Source organism: Phytophthora sojae (assembly GCF_000149755.1).
Source record: "Phytophthora sojae unplaced genomic scaffold PHYSOscaffold_8, whole genome shotgun sequence".
Taxonomy (NCBI): Eukaryota; Oomycota; class Peronosporomycetes; order Peronosporales; family Peronosporaceae; genus Phytophthora; species Phytophthora sojae.
This window is the reverse complement of record NW_009258122.1, coordinates 1,684,831-1,706,301: the sequence shown is the minus strand read 5'-3', so window position 1 is coordinate 1,706,301 and position 21,471 is coordinate 1,684,831. Positions and strand designations below refer to the sequence as shown.

At 57.7% G+C, this 21,471-nt stretch overlaps 6 protein-coding genes across 6 annotated transcripts; 2 read left to right on the top strand and 4 right to left on the bottom strand.

Annotated features, from left to right (window-relative positions):
- Positions 1-1,446: 1,446 nt before the first annotated feature.
- On the top strand, positions 1,447-4,797 carry PHYSODRAFT_317890 (hypothetical protein; the record flags this gene model as incomplete). Its single annotated transcript, XM_009535328.1, has 1 exon — positions 1,447-4,797. One exon carries the CDS (start codon positions 1,447-1,449, stop codon positions 4,795-4,797), a length of 3,351 nt encoding a protein of 1,116 aa, XP_009533623.1.
- Positions 4,798-5,155: 358 nt separating this feature from the next.
- On the bottom strand, positions 5,156-7,459 carry PHYSODRAFT_304600 (hypothetical protein; the record flags this gene model as incomplete). The annotated part of the gene is made up of 1 exon (XM_009535327.1): positions 5,156-7,459. One exon carries the CDS (start codon positions 7,457-7,459, stop codon positions 5,156-5,158), a length of 2,304 nt encoding a protein of 767 aa, XP_009533622.1.
- Positions 7,460-8,449: 990 nt separating this feature from the next.
- PHYSODRAFT_317888 (hypothetical protein) lies at positions 8,450-12,100 on the bottom strand (the record flags this gene model as incomplete). Its single annotated transcript, XM_009535326.1, has 4 exons — positions 8,450-8,804; positions 8,834-9,361; positions 9,432-11,587; positions 11,819-12,100. 4 exons carry the CDS (start codon positions 12,098-12,100, stop codon positions 8,450-8,452), a joined length of 3,321 nt encoding a protein of 1,106 aa, XP_009533621.1.
- A 2,119-nt stretch (positions 12,101-14,219) lies between these two features.
- PHYSODRAFT_304598 (hypothetical protein) lies at positions 14,220-14,567 on the bottom strand (the record flags this gene model as incomplete). The annotated part of the gene is made up of 1 exon (XM_009535325.1): positions 14,220-14,567. The coding sequence occupies one exon, from the start codon at positions 14,565-14,567 to the stop codon at positions 14,220-14,222; it is 348 nt and encodes a 115-aa protein (XP_009533620.1).
- A 1,702-nt stretch (positions 14,568-16,269) lies between these two features.
- Positions 16,270-17,740, bottom strand: PHYSODRAFT_347587 (hypothetical protein; the record flags this gene model as incomplete). Its single annotated transcript, XM_009535324.1, has 4 exons — positions 16,270-16,560; positions 16,610-16,757; positions 16,832-16,975; positions 17,715-17,740. 4 exons carry the CDS (start codon positions 17,738-17,740, stop codon positions 16,468-16,470), a joined length of 411 nt encoding a protein of 136 aa, XP_009533619.1. The 3' UTR covers positions 16,270-16,467.
- Positions 17,741-18,016: 276 nt separating this feature from the next.
- On the top strand, positions 18,017-21,424 carry PHYSODRAFT_519973 (hypothetical protein; the record flags this gene model as incomplete). Its single annotated transcript, XM_009535323.1, has 1 exon — positions 18,017-21,424. The coding sequence occupies one exon, from the start codon at positions 18,017-18,019 to the stop codon at positions 21,422-21,424; it is 3,408 nt and encodes a 1,135-aa protein (XP_009533618.1).
- Between the last annotated feature and the right edge of the window lie 47 nt (positions 21,425-21,471).

Genomic DNA, 21,471 nt, shown 5'->3' with positions numbered 1-21,471 from the left:
TGGCGACCAGTGAAGGTTGCCGCCGTGGGCGGACCGTGCTTTGCTGGGCTGGGCTGCTGATGAGCTCGAGGCTGTCTATCTTACCGTGCGGGGTAAGATCGTAGCGAATGCGGGGCTCCCTCTTGCTTACTACACTGTATATAGACACGACGTGCCTAGCTAGTAGCTACTCGGGCAGAGCATTTTCGAGGCCACAGCAAGCCGGTGCTGTATGCATAGTTGCCGCAGCAATAACGAGACACATTGTGAACGCCGCGTAGCGCTCTTGCGGGTAGTAAATCTCGAAGAACTGGTATTCGTGGAATGGAGAGCAGGCAAGCATCTGCACTTCCCTATCTGAGCAGGCTCTGCAGCGCCATGCTGCAGATTATGAATGCAGTTTCCTCTATCCTCTGTGTAATAGAGCATTGTTAGAGCAGACAGTGCCAAGTTGATGCCAACTTGCCAAAATAGATCTGCTATCTGGCCCGCACCACCTGGACGTTGTGGACGCTCCGCCTGAACGGCAACCCGAACCTGCTTCGCCTCGGCATATGCCGCGCGTCCTGGAGGTGACGCTGCCTGTTCACGTTGCTGGGAGCGCATGGCCGGCCATATGCGGAGGCGCTAATGACGAATGCTGACCCACCTCAGCGACCAAAGCACTCCGCTCACCGTTGGCGAGGTCGTTGGTCTAACTTGGGGTCTCGGTCCCCACGATCTTTCTCGGGGCGTCCGCAGCCACCCGTTTGCAATGCTGGTCATCCAAGAAGAAGACCGACCCTTCGCGCGGATCCAAGGGCAATGGCACGAAGTCTCGCAGGCAATGCTTCTTGCTGCAATGCTTTCCAGCTTCGTTGTTAGGCTGGTCCTCAGAACTTCCGCGGACGCATTCGTGTGGGAATGGAAGGTTGCTTACCTGTCTATTATGCCTGTCGACATGGACTGCAGCAGACCAACGAGTTCAACTGAGAAGACTCTGTAAAGCCGATTGACTACGTGCTCACTTGCTGAGCGCCCACACGGTCAGAAGAGATCCTTCCGTGGTGGCGGTGAGGACTTCTGGGGCAGCAGCAGAAGACATCCAATCTTGGATCCAAGCCCCCCCCCCCCCCCCCACCTAGGCGACCCCTCATGCCAATCAAGCGCCATGCCTTCAACCAAATCGTATCCAAATCAAAGCCGTATCCAAATCAAAAAGCCGTTATGGTTGTCAATCTCGGCCAGAAGCGGGTACAACGGCTCCTCCCCGCGCGAAATCTTTGGGAATCAGCGGACGCGAGGCCCTCGTTGCAGTCGATCGTGACGCTTCGGCCCGCGCAGGAAGGATATCTTTGCTCTCGGGACGATGACCCGCGCGCTTTTGAAAGGCAAAGACGCTTGTCATTCGCGAATTTGCCGCTGGCCGACCACTTCCACCGCTCGAGCCTCAAGTCTCTCCCCACTCCAGCAAGAGCAGCAGTCGCCATGAAGTTACTGGGGGTGCTCGCCTTTGGCGCGCTCCAGCTGCCGCTCGCAGTGGCCATGCGCGCGTCCTTGGGCGTCAAGGAATCGCTGCTGGCCGAGAGCAGAGAGCGCACCGTGTCGTTCGATGCGCTGCCCTTCGACCTGCCGAGCTCCATGCTGATCTCCGAGGGGGTGGCCGCTCAAGCTCTGAGGAACAGCGACTACTACTCGGACGACGGTCACATCGCGTGCACGGAGTCGGAGGAAACCACGGATGGCAACGGCCAAGTCACCGTGGTGCTGGCCTTCTCCAAGTGTCTGAACGACACGGCCCTCGACATCGTGGAGCAGTGGGTGAACCAAGTCAAGACGAGCCTCACCACGAGTCCCTACGGGGGCGACCTCTCCATCACGTTCCAGTCGACGATGGTGCCCGGCGCGTGCGAGGAGCGCAGCGAGAAGAACAAGCGGGGCGTTGAAGACCCGGCCATGGAGAACCAAGGCGGGGCTGCTGGGGGATACCCAAGCGGGCAAATGAGCCAGCCACCCATGCTGCTGGCCAGCCAGGTGCAGCCGAGCGACCTCCAGCGTCTGGAGGCGTTCCCTGGCTTCGGCCCCGTCATCAACTTGGCCGACGAAGACGTGACCCTGACCTCGAAGCCCATTGCGGTCGTCTCCTTCGTGACGGGGGAGGTGTCGTACGGCGAGGTGATGCAGTTTGAGTCCAGCGCGCACGTGTCCAAGACGTTCAACTTCCAGATCTGTAACACCGGCGCTAACTGCGAGGGCACGTTCGAGAACTGCATCCACCTGGAGGAGACGGTGGATCTCTTCATGTACAACCCGTTCACGGTGACTCGATCCCTGCACTGCTCCAACCTGGACGGGGGCGTCCCCGTGACGTACCTGAACTCGACCGGCGGCCGTCAGTGCTTCTGCAACTGCCCTGCCGGCTACGAGCTCGGCGAGAACGAGTACGGCAACCCCGCGTGCAAGAAGGTGGTGGAGGAGCCGTGCCCCTGCGTCTGGGCCGAGTGCAACGGGTTCAAGCACAAGGTGCAGACCGACGAGGAGGTGTGCTTGTTCAAGGGCGTGGCCACCAACTGGGGGCTGCCAGTGCCGTTCCCAAGCGACGGCTACGTCGCCGATAAGCGCGACAACATCGTCGAGGGATACCTGAACCCGCGCATCGAGTTGACTGCCGAGCGAGAGCACAAGCGCGAGTTCAGCGCGCACGATATCCAGGGCAATGGCATGACTTTCCCGCCAACGTTTGCGGAGCTGGTGCGCACGAACCCCAAGGCCTCCAACTCGAATCCGGTGGTGGCGGCTGGGCCGGCCACGACAACGTACGACAAGGTGATCACGTGGAAGGACTACCAGATGAACCGCGACGCAAAGATCGACGACATTAAGTTCTCATCCTTCGGCAAGTACAGCCTCGAGGTGAGCGCGTACGACTACTTTTCGAGCGCGACATGCTCGGGCTGTCTCGTCATCGTGGACTACAACCGCCCCAAGGCCACGACGCCGTGCCCCGAGAGTTTCTGTGACGACCTCGCTGACCCCGTTCACTGCTCGGACTCGGCCGAGCTCACGGACGCGAACCTGGACAAGGCCAGCGCGCTCGCCACGCAGTACTTCGACTTCGCCAAGAAGGCTACCAACGACGCGTGCAGTGTGGACAACCGGTGCGACTCCGAGTCGTTCAGCCGACGCGACTTCTTCGACAAGGACTACAAGAACCGGGGCTGTGGCCAGGCCAGCGAGTGCTTCGACAAGAGCAAAGTGCTGGACGATCTACTGAACAACGACAAAGTGAAGAAGAACCCGTTGGTGAAGGGCGGCGACCGCCGAGGTGGCCCCAGAGGCGCCAACAATGACCACGCGGAATGCGACAACACGGCGGAGCCTGTGCCCGCTGGTCAGTGCACGAGGTGCTGCAAGATGGAGACGGCGCTCAAGGAGTGGTGGACGGACTACCGCTGCGGCTCGGACTTTGACGTGCGCTCCTGTGACGGCGACATCGACCAGAAGTGCTCGTTCAAGCAGTGCCTCGTCATGAACGGCGACACGATGGCGACCGTAACTGCCTGTATCACCGAGGCTGCCAAGGCCGAGTCCGAATCGGTGCTCGCTGAAGTGGAGGACCAGGCGTACCAGACCGTGACCCAAATCCACCGCTCGCTCGACTGTACTGCGTTCGGTGCGACCGACGGCGACTGCGAGTTCCGCTCCAAGCTCTCGGAGCTCATCGAAACGACGGAGCAGCTCAACGTTGCGCCCTCGTACGGCAACGCCGAGGCCACGGACTACGTGTACTGGCGCTTCAAGATCGTCTCGGAGGGCGAGTCGTGGCAGCTCTGGAAGACCGACAGGCACTCGTCCTATGGCGAGATCGAGTACGAGAACGACGACGTCTTGACCTTCTCCAACCCGGAGACCAAGATCGTGCTGGAGGCGTGGACGCAGTGCGGCCTGGTGCGTCGCTTCTTCTTCTACGTCCACCTACACGTCAACAGTCCCGTGAGCGTGTGCGAGAAGTTCAACGACATGTGGTACCAGACGTCCGTGTCCAGGCTGCCGATCGGCCCCGGCATGTGCGCGTACCCGGGCAGCGATTTTGCCGAGCTGACCTTCGACTTCCACCCGAACGCCGGCCTGCTCTATTCTCGCGACGAGCTGCGCATGAAGGTCTCGAAGGTCGAGTGCACGGGTGCGCTGGAAGGCCGCACCCCCGCGACGATCCTGAGTGTGACGGAGAAGTCTCCCGAAATCGTCACTCGGTTCGCCGTCACGATGCTCAACAAGGCCAACACCGAAGCTGCCACGGGCTTCCACGTGGAGTGCGCGTTCACTTACAAGCTGTTCAGCGGAAATGACCGCACGGAGACGTGCATGCGCGACTTCTCCATTTCGGACTGCAAGGGCCCGACGTTCGACACCCCCGACTCCAAGTGCGAGTACGACGCGTGCGCTGGCGACGACCAGGCCGGACTGTACGAAGCGTGCGGAGGGATCGTTGTCAAGGCCGACGACAAGTGCACGATCGTCGAGACGGGCGAGAAGCCGTGCTGCCAGGGCTGCGGTGACACGGAGGTCACGTGCACGGCGCTGCTCGACCTGCCCAACGACAAGGCCGACATCATGCGTTGCGAGCCGAACTCCGAGGGCGCCTACTCAAGCAGCGACTACGGCTACGACGCGGCGGTGCTGCTCACTGCGACTGCCCAGGAGCACCCGGCCGCCACGGCCTTGCTCGGTGTCACGGCGTTGGTTGCCGTGGTGGCGCTCGTTGTGGTTCGTCGTCGCGTGGTGGCCTCGCAGTCTTCTCAGCTGGTCGATGACGCCTACTACCCGTTGCTGCGCTAGGCTCGCTTGTCTGTCACGAGCATCATTCGAGACTGTTATCACCTTTTTGAGTGGTTTGACCCTTTTGAGTGGCTAGGCAAACGAATACATTGACTGATCGTGCTTGAAGCGTGCTATGGTTGGGTTGCTTGCGTTGAAAGTTAGTGCATTGATATACTACGTGCAAAGTTCTAGTGAAGCAAACATTGGGGTTGGACGAGCAAGCTTATACACTCCAGTGCTAGGGCATTCTGGCATTCCTATTAACCTACAAAAGCTGCTATTAGTACTTCACGAAAATCCTACACGACAATATGGACAGAACGTTGGGGGAACCAACAAATGCAGCTTATTCGTTCACGCATGAGTTCTACGGCAGTTAGTCGATCAACGTGTAATATCCGCCTTGACTGTCGTCCGGTTGTGGTGCACCGACATGTGCACGGTGCTTGAAAACGCTTAACACTGCGACAGCGACCGCAGCACTTGCACCAACGAGCACGGCTATCGTTGCATCAAACGGCTCCAAGTCCGTCGCCTCCGTAAGAAGCACCGGGGTCCATGGAGGCTCGCAGCGCTTGACATCCGTCGATCCGACAGCGTTGCACGCCAGCGCCTGCGAGCATTTCGTGCAGCACGTCGGTGTAGTCGACGGCTTCAGCAGCGTATCCGTCGATGTGGACGTCACAATGGAGCCACCGCACGCCTCATACATCCCTGGCGATGCGTCTCCCGCGCACTTATTCGCACACACATCGTTTCCCAATAAAAAATGGGGTTTATCGCAGTCGGTGATCGTGAACGTGTGACTGCACTCGATCGAGTTGGCGTCCGTACCAACAGCTTCCAACGCCAAAGCGAGAAGGTTCGTGCGCGGAGTACGCGTAAACGTGCAGCGGACGACCCCCGTCGTCTTCTGCGCCGTGCTGGGATTGTTCACGAGCTCCACGCCGTAGTACTTGCTGATAGTGGCGGCCGACGAGTCCTCCAGCACCTTGACGACGCTCGTGTCGGTGCCGCCCGTCGGCTTGACCATCATGCTGCACGTGACGCCCGTGTACGATCCCGTGACGGTGGTGTCGCTCTGCTGCAGCACGTCCGCGACGACCATGTCGAGCTTCAGGACGGCGAAGTCGCTGCCTCCGTACGCGCAGTAGGTTCCCTCGGAGCCCTGCACGCCGGGCTTCTCCACCACCTTCCACATCGCAGGGAACTTGGAGCACGCCAGCGTGCTGTGCAGATACAGGTTGACGGTGAAGGTGGTGGTGTAGGCCATGCCGCACGCCGTCCAGGCCTCCAGCACGATGGTCGTGGTCGGGTCCGTGAACGTGATGGCGGTGTCGGCGAGCGGGTCCCACCTGACGAAGCTCTTGCCGTTGACGTTGTAGCGCCAGAAGACGAAGTCCTTGACGTCGAGGGTCGTGGGCGGGGTCGGGAGCGTCGTGGTGAAGGCCCTCCGGACGTCGAGCAGCTGCGAGAGCTTGGCCGTGTAGCGGCAGTTGGTGTCCGTGGCGCTGAAGCTGGTGCAGGGGATGCTGTAGTAGACGTGCTTGGTAACGTCGCTGCCGTCGGGCTTCTTGGGCAGCGCGTTGAGCACGTTAGTGGACGCTGTCTGGACGGTGGACTTGACGACGACGGAAGCCGTGACAATGTCCGCCCCCTTGCCCTCAATGCACGTATTGAAGGTGCACTTGTTCGGGAGAGTGTTGTCGTAGGCACACACGGTCCTGAAGCTGGACGGCGGGCTGTAGTCGGCGGGGCAGTAGTATTTGGTGTAGTATTCTCGGAGCACGGACTTCTTCCGGCAGCACCAAGTGCACTGCTGGTTCAGCGTCGACTCCAACGTCGCGTAGGCCGTCTGAAGTGACGTGCTGGTCGCCGTGAAGGGCGCCGTCTTGAGACTCACCAGGTTGGACGACAGCATGGTGCTGCTGTAGCACAGATCACTGAGGTCGTCGCACTCCTTCTCCCTCCCGTAGAAGGACTTCTTGACGGGCGCCGTGTCCTCGTCCAGGTAGCACGTCCCGCCGCTGTTGGGGTTGTTGACGACGTTGCTGCTCGCAGTGTACGTCTGGTACCCGGTCTCGAGAGTCTTGAGCTCATTGAACGCTGCTTGAGTCAGAGGCTTGGTCACCTTCTGCGCGTCGCTCGACGCGTCCGGACAGGTGCCGGCAGTGCCGTAACGCGGGCGGAACTTGTCCAGCACGGCGATACAGCCGAGGCACGAGGCCTCGCCGTTGTAGTCGTTGGCGAGGATCACCATGTCGTACATGCCGGGGCCGTTGAACCGGATGTCGCTCTGCACCGAGGCCGCGTCGGTCACGTACTTGTACCAGGTGGCCTTCCTCGTCGCCACGGCCAGCTTGCCGTTGCTGCCCGAGATCTGCACGAAGGGCTGCTGGGTCGCCCTGCCCTCGGCGGGGACGTCGTACTTGTTGATTCGGAGGTCCTCCACGTAGTTGTCCACTGGGACGGGGATCGGCACGTCGCACTCGTTCTCCACGCCGAGGCGCAGCGTGTTGGCCGCGTCCTCGAGGTCGCAGGACAGATCCTGCTGCCAGTAGCAGGCCTCGTCCGCGGCGGCGAGCACGAGATGCTGCTGCGTGCTGTTCTCCTCACTCAGTGCGTTGGCGCACGCGGCGTAAGCGCCCGCAGCTACGACAAACGGAGCGGTGACGCGCATGATCGCCGTGGTGAGCCCCCCTCCCCCACAAGAGACGTAGTGGACGTTGAAAGGCGAATCGCGATGTGTTGGGGGCGTTGGGCTTGACCTTTGGGGTCGAGCGACCGCTGGCGGATTATCGTGCGGACCGGACGAAGATCTCGACCATAGGACGGCGGTGGCTCTTCCAAATCCTGGCCAGCGATCTTACGGTCTAAACGCTCAGCGCCCAGAGGCGGTTATGAGCGTGTTGCCGACAGCCTTGGTATCGACTACCGGTAGGTCAGAGGCCGATGTATTACTCTGTACAGGCAATGCAGACATGTATTATCGCGTTAGCTGGCTGGGAAGATTATTAAACAGGTCTTTTGCGGGTCTGGTAAGGCTTCGGGTCAGTAAGACCCTATCCAGACCTATGAATATTTTACAGGAAAAATAAAATTGTTTTCATGCCCGACCCATATCCATACCTGAGAAATACCACTCAGCGACCTAGGTGTTCCTAATACTTGAAGTACATATCGATCTAGCAGTAGATAAACTGTGGTAGTGTAGGCGAGGCCGTGTAGCCTACGCAAGTACTGGTATCAATTCATGGACGAGGGCGAGCGAATGCGAGCGTGAGGCTCACTCAATGCGTTCACTGATCACCAACACCCGCCGAACAGGCGGGGGTGTGTCTGTGCGAGCGAGCGCTGCAACCCGATATTTTTTTTTCTAGACACCGCGCCTGGCCGAGTGTCCGCCCCCTTAAAGCATGATACACATGACCTTGTTACCACGTTCACGGTATCTTTCAGGTATTTTACGGATCAGGCTGACGGTCATACTGACCAGCCAAATATACATACCAGACCAACTACCTTACCAGACCCGCAAAAGACCCGTTTAAAATGTAACCAACTGGCTGCTGTCAATGTAAAGCCGAAAGACAAGTATACACGTAGTCGAATGGACTAGCTTTAAGCTAGGATATGAGGCTCATATCGCCACTGAGCTCATATCGCCACATCAATCCAACAGCGTGACGTACACGTCGTCCGTTTCTCTCGCTAGCCGCGCTGTGCCCGCCACCCGCTGCTTCACCGCTATCAGCGCCACAATAGCGACCAGGGCACTCGCTGCCAACACCTCCATCGCAGATGGGGAGGCTGAGGCCTCAAGCTTCGAGTCGTCACGGTCTTCATCGTCGACACGCAGCTCCATCGCCGCCATTTGTGCAGGCAAAGGCACAGTCACCGGCTCGCACCGCTTGACGCCACTCTCCGATGTAGACTCCGCTAGTGCAGCGCAAGTCAGCACCGGGCTGGACGCGCAGCACTCGCCGGTCACTGCCTTCAGCTCCGTCAGCAGTTGTGTCGCGCCGCTGACCGTCGTCAAGACGCTCCCATGCACGCTTCATAGGGACCTGGGACGCCAGTCGGGGACCCAAGAGCGCACTCAGCAGGGGCAATAAGCTCCAGCTCGGGGACGTCACAGTCCTTGATAGTGAAGGGGTACGCGCACTTCTCGTCCTCCGTGTCCTCCGAGTTGAAGTACTTGAACGTGAAGTCACAGCGCACCTTGACGTCCGTCGTTTCGGCCGTCTCGGGGTCGTTCACCAACTCGAGCGCTAGCTGCTTGGAGATCTGGATGCGGCCAGAGGCAGCTGAAGGCCACGTCAGTGGCAGCTCGGCCTCCTGCACCTTGTCCAGGTTATTGCCTGGGCCTCCTTCTGCCAGCGTCACGTAGCATTTCACGTCAGTGTACGTGCCCTTGACAGTGTCGGCGTCGTGAGTCGAGTCCGAGTCGCTGTCGTAGGCGAACGTCATCATCACAAAGTCGCTTCCTGGGTACGCGCACATGTGCGACTCGTCGTCGGTGCGCGGAGTGGGGGAGTTTTCAGTCCACATTTGTCTGAACGAGGCGCACACGTTGTGCGGACTGTGAGGGTGAAGGACGACCGTGAAGGTCTCGCGATACGCTCGCACAGCCAGTCCACGTCTCCACGTACACAACAGTCTGAGTGTTAGTGAACGTCAACACCGCCGAATCACTCCATTGGTGCCGGTTCTCCGTGTCAACCGCGTAGCCCCAGTATACGAAGTCCTCGACATCGTATTCTTCCAGGCCACCCGGACCCCACGAAGACTTGTGCGTGAGCAGATCGCCCAGCGTTGGCGTGTAAGAGCAGCCTTTGTTGACCGCAGTGCACGTGATGCTGCGATGGATCACATTGAGAGCAGGCGCGACGGATGTAGGCAGTCCGCCTAAAACCGTGGTCGTCTCCTCTGCAACGCTCTCCGTGACGGCAGCACTCGCTTCAACCAGAGCGTCACCTGGTATGTTGAGGCAGTAATTGAAGGCGCATTGGTCCGACGTGGCGATCTTCTTCTCAGCGTCCGCGGGATCGGTGCCACACTTGTAGTCGTAGTAGTACTCCTGGAGCGTGAGAGACTTGGAACAGCAGCGCGTGCACTGCAATTCGTCCAATTCGCTCTGTGTGGCCGACGTTAAGAGGCTGGTTCCTGGTGCCTTGGCTAGTACCTTCTCCCCGAAGTCAGTGTCAAAGCACTGAGTGTCAAGCGATGCCAGATTCGACGCGGAGGATGCAAAGAAGTCCTGCATTTCTGCAGTAACGTCGTCGCAGCGTTCGTTGGCTCCAGACGCGCCGTCATTGTTCTTGACGTTGTCGGTGCTGTAAAAAGCGGTAAATTTTTCTTCTTGTGCGATCGCTTCGGCGAGTTTTCCATCCGCGTACGATGCGGGGGCGGCCAGTGTCGTCGTCACTGTCGCTTGGCATTTGATTTCGGCCGTGGGTGGGTACTTATCGACGATCGCGACACAGCCTGAGCACTTGGCGAGCCAGCCGTAATCGGTCGCTTTCATCTCGAGATCGAAGACGCCGAACGTCTCGAACGTGACCTTATTCTCGAGCGTCGTCGGAGTCAGGAAATACTCCTTCCAAGTCGCCTTCGCCGTCACACCGACTGATCCGCCTTCCTTAGTGGCGCTGATCGAGATTACAGGGTCCTCCAGAGCTCCATCATACTTGTTCGTACGCTCGTCTGCGACATAATTATCCAGCACCGCAGGAGCAGTGATCTTGCAGTCTTCGTTCAGCGCGAGCACGCTTTTCTTTGGATCAGTCCACGGACAATCATACCCCACGTTGCTGGTCGTCCAGAAACACTTCGAAACACACTTACCACTCGTAAATTCCTGGCCGCATGGGCACGTGCACTGCCCGTTGACGATTTCAAGCCCTGGTGAGCACGTGCACACGGCATCCACAGCACTTGAACCGGGCGGACACGTTGAGCACTCGCCATCGATGAACCCCTCCGATTCGGAGCAGTGGCACACCGCGCTGGACCCCGAACCCACTAGCGCCGATGTCGACGGACAGGTGCAGACGTTGTTGGCGAGCGTTTGGCCTCCCGAGCACACGCACGCGCTACCATCGAACGTGGAGGTCGACGGGCATGTGCAGACGCCATTGACGAGCGACCGGCCTCCGGAGCACGTGCACACACCGTTCACAACGCTGGAGCCAGACGGACACGTAGAACACACTCCGTTGATGAACCCCTCCGTTCCGGCGCAGCGGCACACGGCGCTGGTCCCGGTACCCACTAGCGAGGACGTCGACGGACAGGTGTAGACGTTGTTGACGAGCGTTTGGCCTCCCGAGCACACGCACGCGCTACCATCGAACGTGGAGGTCGACGGGCATGTGCAGACGCCATTGACGAGCGACCGGCCTCCGGAGCACGTGCACACACCGTTCACAACGCTGGAGCCAGACGGACAGGTCGAGCACACACCATTGATGAACCCTTGTGATCCGGAGCATCGACACACCGCGCTGTCGCCGGTACCCACGAGCGTCGACGTCGACGGACAGGTGCAGACGTTGTTGACCAGTGTTCGGCCTCCAGAGCACACGCATTCATTATCAATGAACGTGGAAGACGACGGGCAAGTGCAAACGCCGTTGACAATTGATCGTCCTCCTGAGCACGTGCAGACCCCATTGATGATACTTGAACCAGTTGGACACGTCGAGCACACGTTGCCAATGAAACCTTTTGTCCCTGAACACGTGCACACTCCAGATACGACGGTCGAACTGGTCGGGCATGTTTGGCAGTCTCCACTCAGCAATCCCTTCCCTCCTGTACACGAGCAGGAGTTTGAGTTTCCAGTGGTTGTGGAGGTACCAGGGCATTCGCACTTGCACACGCCCGACACGCCCTCGTTGTACGAAACCCCGTTACTTAGTACACCCGAACAGTCCACCAGGTTGGTTAGCGAAGCTGGTACGATCAAAGAGACGGTGGGCAGCGCCGCAAGAACGATGTCTGTCGGCAGCACCGCGCAGTCGAGATTAGGACAAACGCGGACGGCTACCGCCCCGCCCACGGTGGGAGTCGTTCTCCCCAGCATCACCTCGATCCTAGGAGGTCCAGAGATAGCAGTGACTTGTGTCGGTGCCCCAACAGCAGCCCAGCAATCTACGTATGAGAATGACACTGCGCGGAGTTTGGCGCTCGAGATGGACGAGAGCGACAGCGTCCACAACTTCTGGTACTCGCTGCTCGGCAGGCACATGGACACCGTCACCTGCAGCGTGTACGAGTTACTCGTCGTACACAGAACGGCGGGACCGGTGGCCCCCATGAGATCGATCTGCTGCTCCACCGTGGTCGTCGCGTTGTCGACAATTGCTCCAGTGTCGAATGTGTCCGTCAGCGCGTCTGGATCCACGATGGGTTGGATACCCATATTATATCTTGCAGATATTGTACGAGATCTAGTAAATTGGCTGCTGTCAAAGGAGTTTTTCAGCAAGCGGTGCCTTAAAGTAGGTGGGGGTGGACTAGAATCGTGGTCACCACGTCAGACTAATTATGAACATTTTTAGCCAGACTAATAACGAAGACGTCAATTTTTGCTCGACACGAGTCTGGCCCAGACTAATTTTGAGCCCAGACTAATTACTGTAGGCACTGTAGCAAGTGGCGCCGGCGCTGGCAGAGTCGACGACCGTCAAGCAGCCACTTCTCCATAATTCGCTTTTGAGTTGTGGATCAAAAGATAAATAAATTAAATTACAAAATCCACATCTATCTACATCTTTATTTCAAACTTCCCATCCCTGGTTAATAACCAAATACGAGCAAGCAATTAGTTAGCAGCACCTTCGTGCTCTAACTTCGTCCTGGTGTAGCGTCTTCAGGTTGGACGTGAAAATGGAAAATGATTCGAATGAAACTTGATGATGCGATTGATGTTTTCTCATCGATAGAGACCGATTAGATAATTAATTAGATGACCTATTAAGTTGACTTTGATAATATTTCAGTATATGATGGATACTTAAACGCGTGCGTTACACGCACGGCTTCATGCGACACCGAATTAATCCTATGCCGGCTGTGTAGCAGCATTCCTTACGGTATACACATGCTATCTCAGTATAAACTACTTTACGGGTTCGGGAGTTCGGCCTGTTGGAATAACCGATACCTTCAGGGCAGTCGAGGGTTTATAGCGTACGGAATTAGGGGTAGACTGGTGCTCAATAGCAAGTGTGTGAACGGCGCAATTATAACCTGACGCTGCACATACATGAAATGAAAAACGGTTCTGAGCATGTGCGTGCAGCACGCAACGTGGTGTAGAGGACCGTCGTGCCGTATTTATTTGCAGGAATCAAACGTTATAATACAGCAACTTGAGAGACGGGTAGGATGCACTTGCACTTTCTCATCTCAACTTAGATGGTCGAATTAAGTAAACCCAGGTATAGCACTTTTTGGTCGGGTTGGGGTGACTCCCTCCCGGTAGACAGCGCCGAGCTGAGTCTCGGCGCCGCTCTGCGGGCGCTGCCTTCGGACAGCGTCCAGTCCACTGCGGGACATGTGAGGACGTCTCTGTGGGCAAGGTGGTGAGATGGCGGCAAGCTGGGGCCAAGGACTCGCCACGCAGAAGGCTTCGCTGCCCGCTATGACCGGGTTCGCCGTAGCTGGCGGGCTGTTAACGGCATGACCCAGGAAGATGCACTGGACGCGCGACAAGACCAAGGCGTAGGGCGGACTCCCGAACGGGACTTTGTACTCAACACGACGGCGGGCGAAGGATTCGGCAGGAGGAGCGCAAGGCACAAGATCAGATACTACAGATCAAGGCGCGAGGCTACGCTGGACATGCTGAAGATCGATGAGCGGACGTGCAAGGAACAGAACAGATACTACAGATCAAGGCACAAGAAGCGGTGGGCATCGATCGACGGCAGGACCGACGGCCTCCAGACGTTGACGAAGAGACCTGTGAAGGAGAGCGACGCGGCGAGCGCTATTTTCACCGAGGACGAGGAGGAGGGAGGGAGGGGGGGCACGGAGAGCTTCACATTTCCTGGCGTATGCGGAATAGGTACACTGGTACACCGTACCCATTTGTGGGTACAGTACCAGTTGCCTCACTCATTTTACGCTTCGACTAGCAGTATAGAGTCTAGCTTAGTGTTATTGGGTTACGCGAAACACGCAATACATTCAGATACAGACGCTTAATAGTTAAGCCTCGTGATGGGGAGTACATGGAAGCACTAGCAAGCCGAAGCAAACCCACCTCGCTGTACATGACGGCGGACATCTGCGTTTGGGGCCTTCAGTCGAGAATCAAGTTGTGAAATGCTGCTCAGTATCGCATTGTTTTCTCCTGTCCCAGATTTCCATCTGCCAGTTTTTGGGCCAGTATGAAAAAGTTTGATGTATTTGTGGCCACTTTCAATAATCTACGTGGCCGGGGCCTCGGTGGTGGTGTAGTTCTCGTTGGCCGGCGCCTCGGTGGTTGGGTAAGCCTCGATCGCCGGTGTCTTCGTGCTCGGGTAGTCCTGAGTGGCCGGGCTATCGGCGTGGCTGTAGCTGAGCACTGGTCGGAGTACTTGAGTACTGCAGCGTTCGAGACAGCAGCTCGATCTGTCTAAAGTGCGCAACGGAGATGCAACCGAGTATTTCGCGGTATCATCCACAAGGATCTGACCGAGTTGATTGACTACATCTGCAACATGTCGGTGCTCAGCGAGATCAGATGAACTGCGAGCACTGGATAAGCGAGATGCTGGGCAACTGCGGCGAGGCATGACGTGAAGCACACGACCTTTGACAATCTGGCGCTGGGCATCAAGGCTGGTTTCGTGATCATCTTGACGCTTGCGAAAGTTATCGTCACACTACATGTAGAAATTTGAAGCAGCTATATCCAATATTTGTCAGAAAGTGTCGAGCACCAAAATCATAATCAAGGTTTACCAGAACGCCAAAAGCGCAAGTAGTCTGAGGAAAGCTTCGAAGAACGCGTGAACGCCGAAAAGAAATTAGCAGATAGTTGAAACTTAACAAATTTAGACTTCACAGTTGAGGAATTTGAAGTTCTGGGTCTTGGGACCCTGCTATCATGCGGAGTTCTTCAACCATTAGGATTCGAAGCTGGCAGTTTGTTCATCATTTACCATTGACCACGATGGAGCTCAGCACTCCTTCAAGCCAAGTCGTGTCGACGGTAGGCGACCACAATGAAGCTGAAAGCAGCGTTCTGCACGAGCGTCCTTCGCCCGACCCCGCCTCTGGCAAGACAAGGCAGAACCTATACAAGGACAGCAATGTGAAGTCGTTCAAGCTGAAGCCAGCGCAGCACGAGCTGCTCCTGCTGCTGGAGTCAGCATTCTCCGACTGACCCACGCGGCGCTCCACCGAACCGGCGGAGCTGCGCCACGGAGTGAAGTGGAAAGCGATCGAGGCCGAGATGAAGGCCAACTTCCCCGAGCTGGCGTTGAGACAAAGCTCGATGATTTCTATCTGCGCCAACGGAAAAAAAATGCCGCGAGCTCAAGGCGCTGAGGCGATGGAAGGAGGACTGTGGCGTCGACAAGATAGCAGGGAAAACGAAGCTTGGTGGCACAGTTGGTGCCGCCCAACTGCAGCAGGAATTGGCGGGATTCTTCGCGACTACTACCGAGCTGGCACGTCAGCATGAGCAAGACAAGATCGAGCGTGCCTCTCTGGTGTGCAAGGTGGAAGCCTTGGAGGAGAAAGTCGACGCCCTGAGTGCAGATTGCTAAGCGGCATTGCTGCTTCGTGGAGAGCACGAGGTCCAAGTGCTAAGTTTACAGAGGCGGGTCTGCTTCCTGGAGAGCCAAGCTCAACAAACTGAAGAGTACGTCGCCGACCTGGAGAATGACCATCGAAATGGGAAAGCCAAAATGAAGTTGCTGCTGGACCAGTTGAAGGGGGCGATAGTGGAGAATTTCAAGTTGGTGGAGGCGGCGACCAAGCCCTTGAAATGAAACACTGGCAGCTTCCGTGCATGCAAAAAAAAAAAAACGGGTGCGTGTATTGTGCATCCAGGTCAGCTATGAGCGATGACAACAAGCTCTGTGCTTGCCAAGCGTAATCATGTTACCAAGCTTTGATGGTGCTTCCGTGATTGATTGAGATCCGATATCCATCCGCAGCCAAGTTGTTGTGCGATATCGTTTTCGGGGGATTGCATGTTGAGCCGTGAAATTGTGGTGTTCTGCCTTTCGGCTGAAGCGGGCTCACTTGTCTTGCCCGAGCCGCTGGGCAGGTCGTATGCTCACGCTGCGAGTTCGCACGTGAGTCGTCTACTTCTCAACACCGTACTGGCCGTCAGAGATCACTTGATCTCTCTTGGCGAGTGAGATCGTGCTTTAACCTTTTTGATATTGATAATAAATATCCACACTGGGAACTCCTCTAAACCAACAGGAAAAATGGTGTATGTGATAGGGGAGTATACCCCTTTTCACCAAAGATTATGGTGTTCTTTAGTAAAGTAAAGAAAGCGGAGAAGACTCCCTGCCGGAACGTCCACCGTCGTGTCCGCTCCTATTTTATTACGAGGAATAGCCTGAACTACTCCTAATACCAACGAATAGACACCAGTTTTCACCAGCAGCTACTCTACCGCCCGAACTACTACTGCACGTGCACCAACACTACTGACCGTCCACAGATCCCGCACTACGCGCCTAGGAACAGCTCAGACCCTCTGTCCGAGTGCTCACGATAGCGTCGAGTACCGCCTGCGACCCGCTCGTTCGTGCCAATGCCGCCCTCAGTCGTAGCAACAGAGCGTTTCGGCTCCGTATCGCTCTCTCCGTACACGTTCTCGGCCGCGCTCGTGCAGCACGTCCTGTTCACCTTCTCCTACGTGCTCTCCAGCACGCACACCCTGACCACTTGTGCCAAAGTCGTCGAATCTTAGAGTGTCCGTTCCTCTCAGCCGCCCGCTCGCCGTCCTGCTTCCGTCCCTCAACGTCGACTCGACGTTGCCGCTGGATACCTGCCGTTGTGCGTGCCACTGAGCGGCATTTCTCCCACTCACGGCGCGTCCAGCGCCGCCGCTTCGAGGTACTTGGTCTCCGTCGTGCCGCCGATCTTCGCGCAGTCGCCCGCCTCCAACATCTGCGTCGCGTCGCCGTCCGTCACCACGTCCCCACGCTCAGATGGGTCCTCCTGCCGAGCCCACCTGTTACACGGCGAAAGTTTAAAACAATGTACCGCTCGGCATTGCAGATGATCGTACGCTATACTAGCTCAGCATCTGTACAGCTGCTAATAGGGGCGACGCGCCGTAGTGGTTAGATCAACCACTACGGTACGACGTCCCCACGACCCGGAGTCGATCTAAATTCAAGCGTAGTAGAAGACTGTTTCCGGAAGCGACTTAGGCGCGCCGCACATTCGGCACACCAGTCGCGCCTTGGTTATTCTCTACTATACTTATTAATAACTGTTCATACCCCACATCTTTAAACTGAGACTAGCGCAGGTGTAATTTGGCTACGCGAACACGTAAATCATTGCATTGCATTGCCCCACATCTTGTTGAATCAGCGCTCGCAGCTCCGCACCTTGATTTGGACATACCGGTAATTTCAAGGTGATCAGTATTAAACCGGTACTGATGTCGAATTTTGTACTACAGTAGGACAACTTGTGGATCGTATAAATTGAATCCCTTGGTATAGAGGGGCAAATGTCTCTTAAACCCAAGTAAAATTTGATTTCGTTTTAAAGCGAGCCCCAGTGCAGATGTCTCCCCTACCCCTGAGGGATCAACTCAATGTAAGTGGGGACTTCGTCCCCAATGAGGGAGGAGTAGACGGGTTTGACATTGCAGCTCCACTGGTCCACTGTTCTCGCGTTGGCGATGTTGGTTTACTCGCTTGGAGAAGAGGTTGGGTGGGCTACAATATTTCAACTACGGTGAACCCATGAACGGGTTCGTCATGTCAGTTCTATCGAGTGTGGGGCGGGGCAATACGCACTAAAGTTGACAACGCGAAACGCAAAATCTTGGCGACCGCTGGCATTTGCGATCTAAAACGACCGCCATCTTCATGCCAGGGGTCTCCAGAGACCCCTGGCAATGAGTCCTTTGGGAGGGACGCCATGGCTTGGTGTCGCTTGTGGGCTGCCCATGCATCTTGCCCGCCACTTTCACATTCGAAAGAGCTTCAAGAAGTGAGCGGTCACACCCCATCGCTATCGGTTCGATCCGTTTGTCATGAAGTTACTACTGGGGGTGCTCGCCTCGGGCGCTCTCCAGCTCCCGCTCGGGATATCGGCCATGCGCGCGTCCTTGGGCGTCAAGCAATCGTTGCTGGCTGAGAGCAGAGAACGCAGCGTGTCGTTCGCCGCAGCGTCCTTCGACCTCCCGGGTCCCATGCTGATCTCCGAGGGGCTGGCAGCTCACGCTCTGAAGAACGACGACTACGCGGACATCCTCGGCCCTGACGGCCACATCGCGTGCACCGAGTCCGAATCCGTCGAGAACGACGGCGAAGTCACGGTGGTGCTGGCCTTCTCCAAGTGCTTGGACGATACGTCTTTAGGCATCGTGGAGCAATGGGTGGATCAAATCAAGTCCAACATTGCTACCACAAGCAACGGAGGGGACCTCGCGATCACCTTCCAGTCGACGATGGTGCCCGGCGCGTGCGAGGAGCGCAGCGAGAAGAACAAGCGGGGCATTGAAGACCCGGCCATGGAGAACCAAGGCGGGCCCGAACCGTCGGACGAACTCGACACGACCGCTCCAGACACGACCGCTCCAGACACGACCGCACCAGAGACCACGGCACCACTGCTGCTCGCCAACCAGGTGCAGCCAAACGACCTCCAGCGTCTGCAGGCATTCCCCGGTCTCGGCGCTGCCGTTAACTTGGCGGATGAGGACGTGACTCTTTTGCCCATCGCTGTTATCTCCTTCGTGACGGAAGAGGTGTCGTACGGCGAGGTGATGCAGTTCGAGAGGAACGCGCACGTGTTCAACACGTTCAACTTCCAGATCTGCAATGGCGGCACCAACTGCGAGGGCACGTTCGAGAACTGCATCCACCTGGAGGAGACGGTGGATCTCTTCATGTACAACCCGTTCACGGTGACTCGATCCCTGCACTGCGCGAACCTGGACGGGGGCATCCCTGTGACGTACCTCGATGCATACGGCGGCCGACAGTGCTTCTGCAACTGTCCCGCTGGCTACGAGCTTGGCGAGAACGACTACGGCCGTCCTGCGTGCCACAAGGTTGACGAAGAGACTTGTCCCTGCGTCTGGGCTCAGGTTGACGGCTTCAAGCACGAGATGGAGACCGACGAGGAGGTGTGCTCGTTCAAAGGCGTGGTCACCAAGTGGGGGCTGCCCGTGCCGTTCCCAAGCGACGGCTACGTCGCGGACAAGCGCGACAACATCGTGGAGGGGAATTTGAACCCGCGTATCGAGCTATCGGCCGAGCGAGAGCACCAGCCGGAGTACAAGGGGCGCGATATTCGCACTGTCCTCAGCTACGGTGCTTCGTTACCGCTAACGTTCGCTGAGCTCGTGGGTATCGACTCCAAGGCGTCGAGGTTTACTCCGTTGGTGGCGGGTCTGCCTGACTCGGCCGTTTACGAGAAGGTGAGCACGTGGAAGGACTACCAGACGGAAGGTGCAGCCAAGATTGACGACATGGAGTTCACATCCTTCGGCAAGTACAGCCTCGAGGTGAGCGCGTACGACTACTTCTCCAGCGCGACGTGCTCGGGCTGTCTCGTTATTGCGGACTACAACCGCCCGAAGGCCACGACGCCCTGCCCGCAGAGCTTCTGCGACGATGTTGCTGACCCCGTTCATTGCTCGGACTCGGCCGAGCTCACCGAAGCAAACCTGGACAAGGCCAACGAGCTCGCCTCGCAGTACTTCGACTTCGCCAAGAAGGCTACCAACGACGCGTGCAGTGTGGACAACCGGTGCGACTCCGAGTCGTTCAGCCGACGCGACTTCTTCGACAAGGACTACAAGAACCGGGGCTGTGGCCAGGCCAGCGAGTGCTTCGACAAGAGCAAAGTGCTGGACGATCTACTGAACAACGACAAGGTGAAGAAGAACCCGTTGGTGAAGGGCAACAACCGCAGAAACACTCGTAGGGGAACCACCACCAACAATGACAACGACGAATGCGACAACACGGCTGAGCCTGTGCCCGCTGGCCAGTGCACGAGGTGCTGCAAGATGGAGACGGCGCTCAAGGAGTGGTGGACGGACTACCGCTGCGGCTCGGACTTTGACGTGCGCTCCTGTGACGGCGACATCGATCAGAAGTGCTCGTTCAAGCAGTGCCTCGTCATGAACGGCGACACGTTAGCGACCGTGACTGCATCCATCACTGAGGAGGCCAAGGCCGAATCTGAATTGGTGCTCGGACAAGTGGAGAACGAGGCCTACCAGACCGTGACTCAAATCCACCGCTCCCTTGACTGCACTGCGTTCGGTAAAGACGACGGCGAGTGCGAGTTCAGAGCTCGTCTGTCGGAGCTCATCGACACAACGGAGCAGCTCAACTTTGCACCTTCGTACGGTGATGTAGACGCCAGCGACTACGTGTTCTGGCGCTTCAAGGTCGTCGCGAAGGACGAGTCGTGGCAGCTCTGGAAGACCGACAAGCACACGCACTACGACGAGGTCGTGCACGACAACGACGCCATGCTGACCTTCTCCAACCCGGAGACCAAGATCGTGCTGGAGGCGTGGACGCAGTGCGGCCTGGTGCGTCGCTTCTTCTTCTACGTCCACCTACACGTCAACAGTCCCGTGAGCGTGTGCGAGAAGTTCAACGACATGTGGTACCAGACGTCCGTGTCCAGGCTGCCGATCGGCCCCGGCATGTGCGCGTACCCGGGCAGCGATTTTGCCGAGCTGACCTTCGACTTCCACCCGAACGCCGGCCTGCTCTATTCTCGCGACGAGCTGCGCATGAAGGTCTCGAAGGTCGAGTGCACGGGTGCGCTGGAAGGCCGCACCCCCGCGACGATCCTGAGTGTGACGGAGAAGTCTCCCGAAATCGTCACTCGGTTCGCCGTCACGATGCTCAACAAGGCCAACACCGAAGCTGCCACGGGCTTCCACGTGGAGTGCGCGTTCACTTACAAGCTGTTCAGCGGAAATGACCGCACGGAGACGTGCATGCGCGACTTCTCCATTTCGGACTGCAAGGGCCCGACGTTCGACACCCCCGACTCCAAGTGCGAGTACGACGCGTGCGCTGGCGACGACCAGGCCGGACTGTACGAAGCGTGCGGAGGGATCGTTGTCAAGGCCGACGACAAGTGCACGATCGTCGAGACGGGCGAGAAGCCGTGCTGCCAGGGCTGCGGTGACACGGAGGTCACGTGCACGGCGCTGCTCGACCTGCCCAACGACAAGGCCGACATCATGCGTTGCGAGCCGAACTCCGAGGGCGCCTACTCGAGTGACTACGGGTACTACGCGGCTGTGCTACTGCAGGAGACGGCCCAGGAGCACCCGGCAGCTGTGGCCCTGCTGGGCGCCACGACGCTGATCGCTGTGGTGGCGCTTGTGGTCGTGCGTCGCCGAGCGGTGGCTTCGCACTCTGCGCAGATGGCCGACGACGCCTACTACCCGTTGCTGCACTAGACGCGACTCAAATGTCCAGGACAATGGTTAAGTGTGTGTTAGCGCAA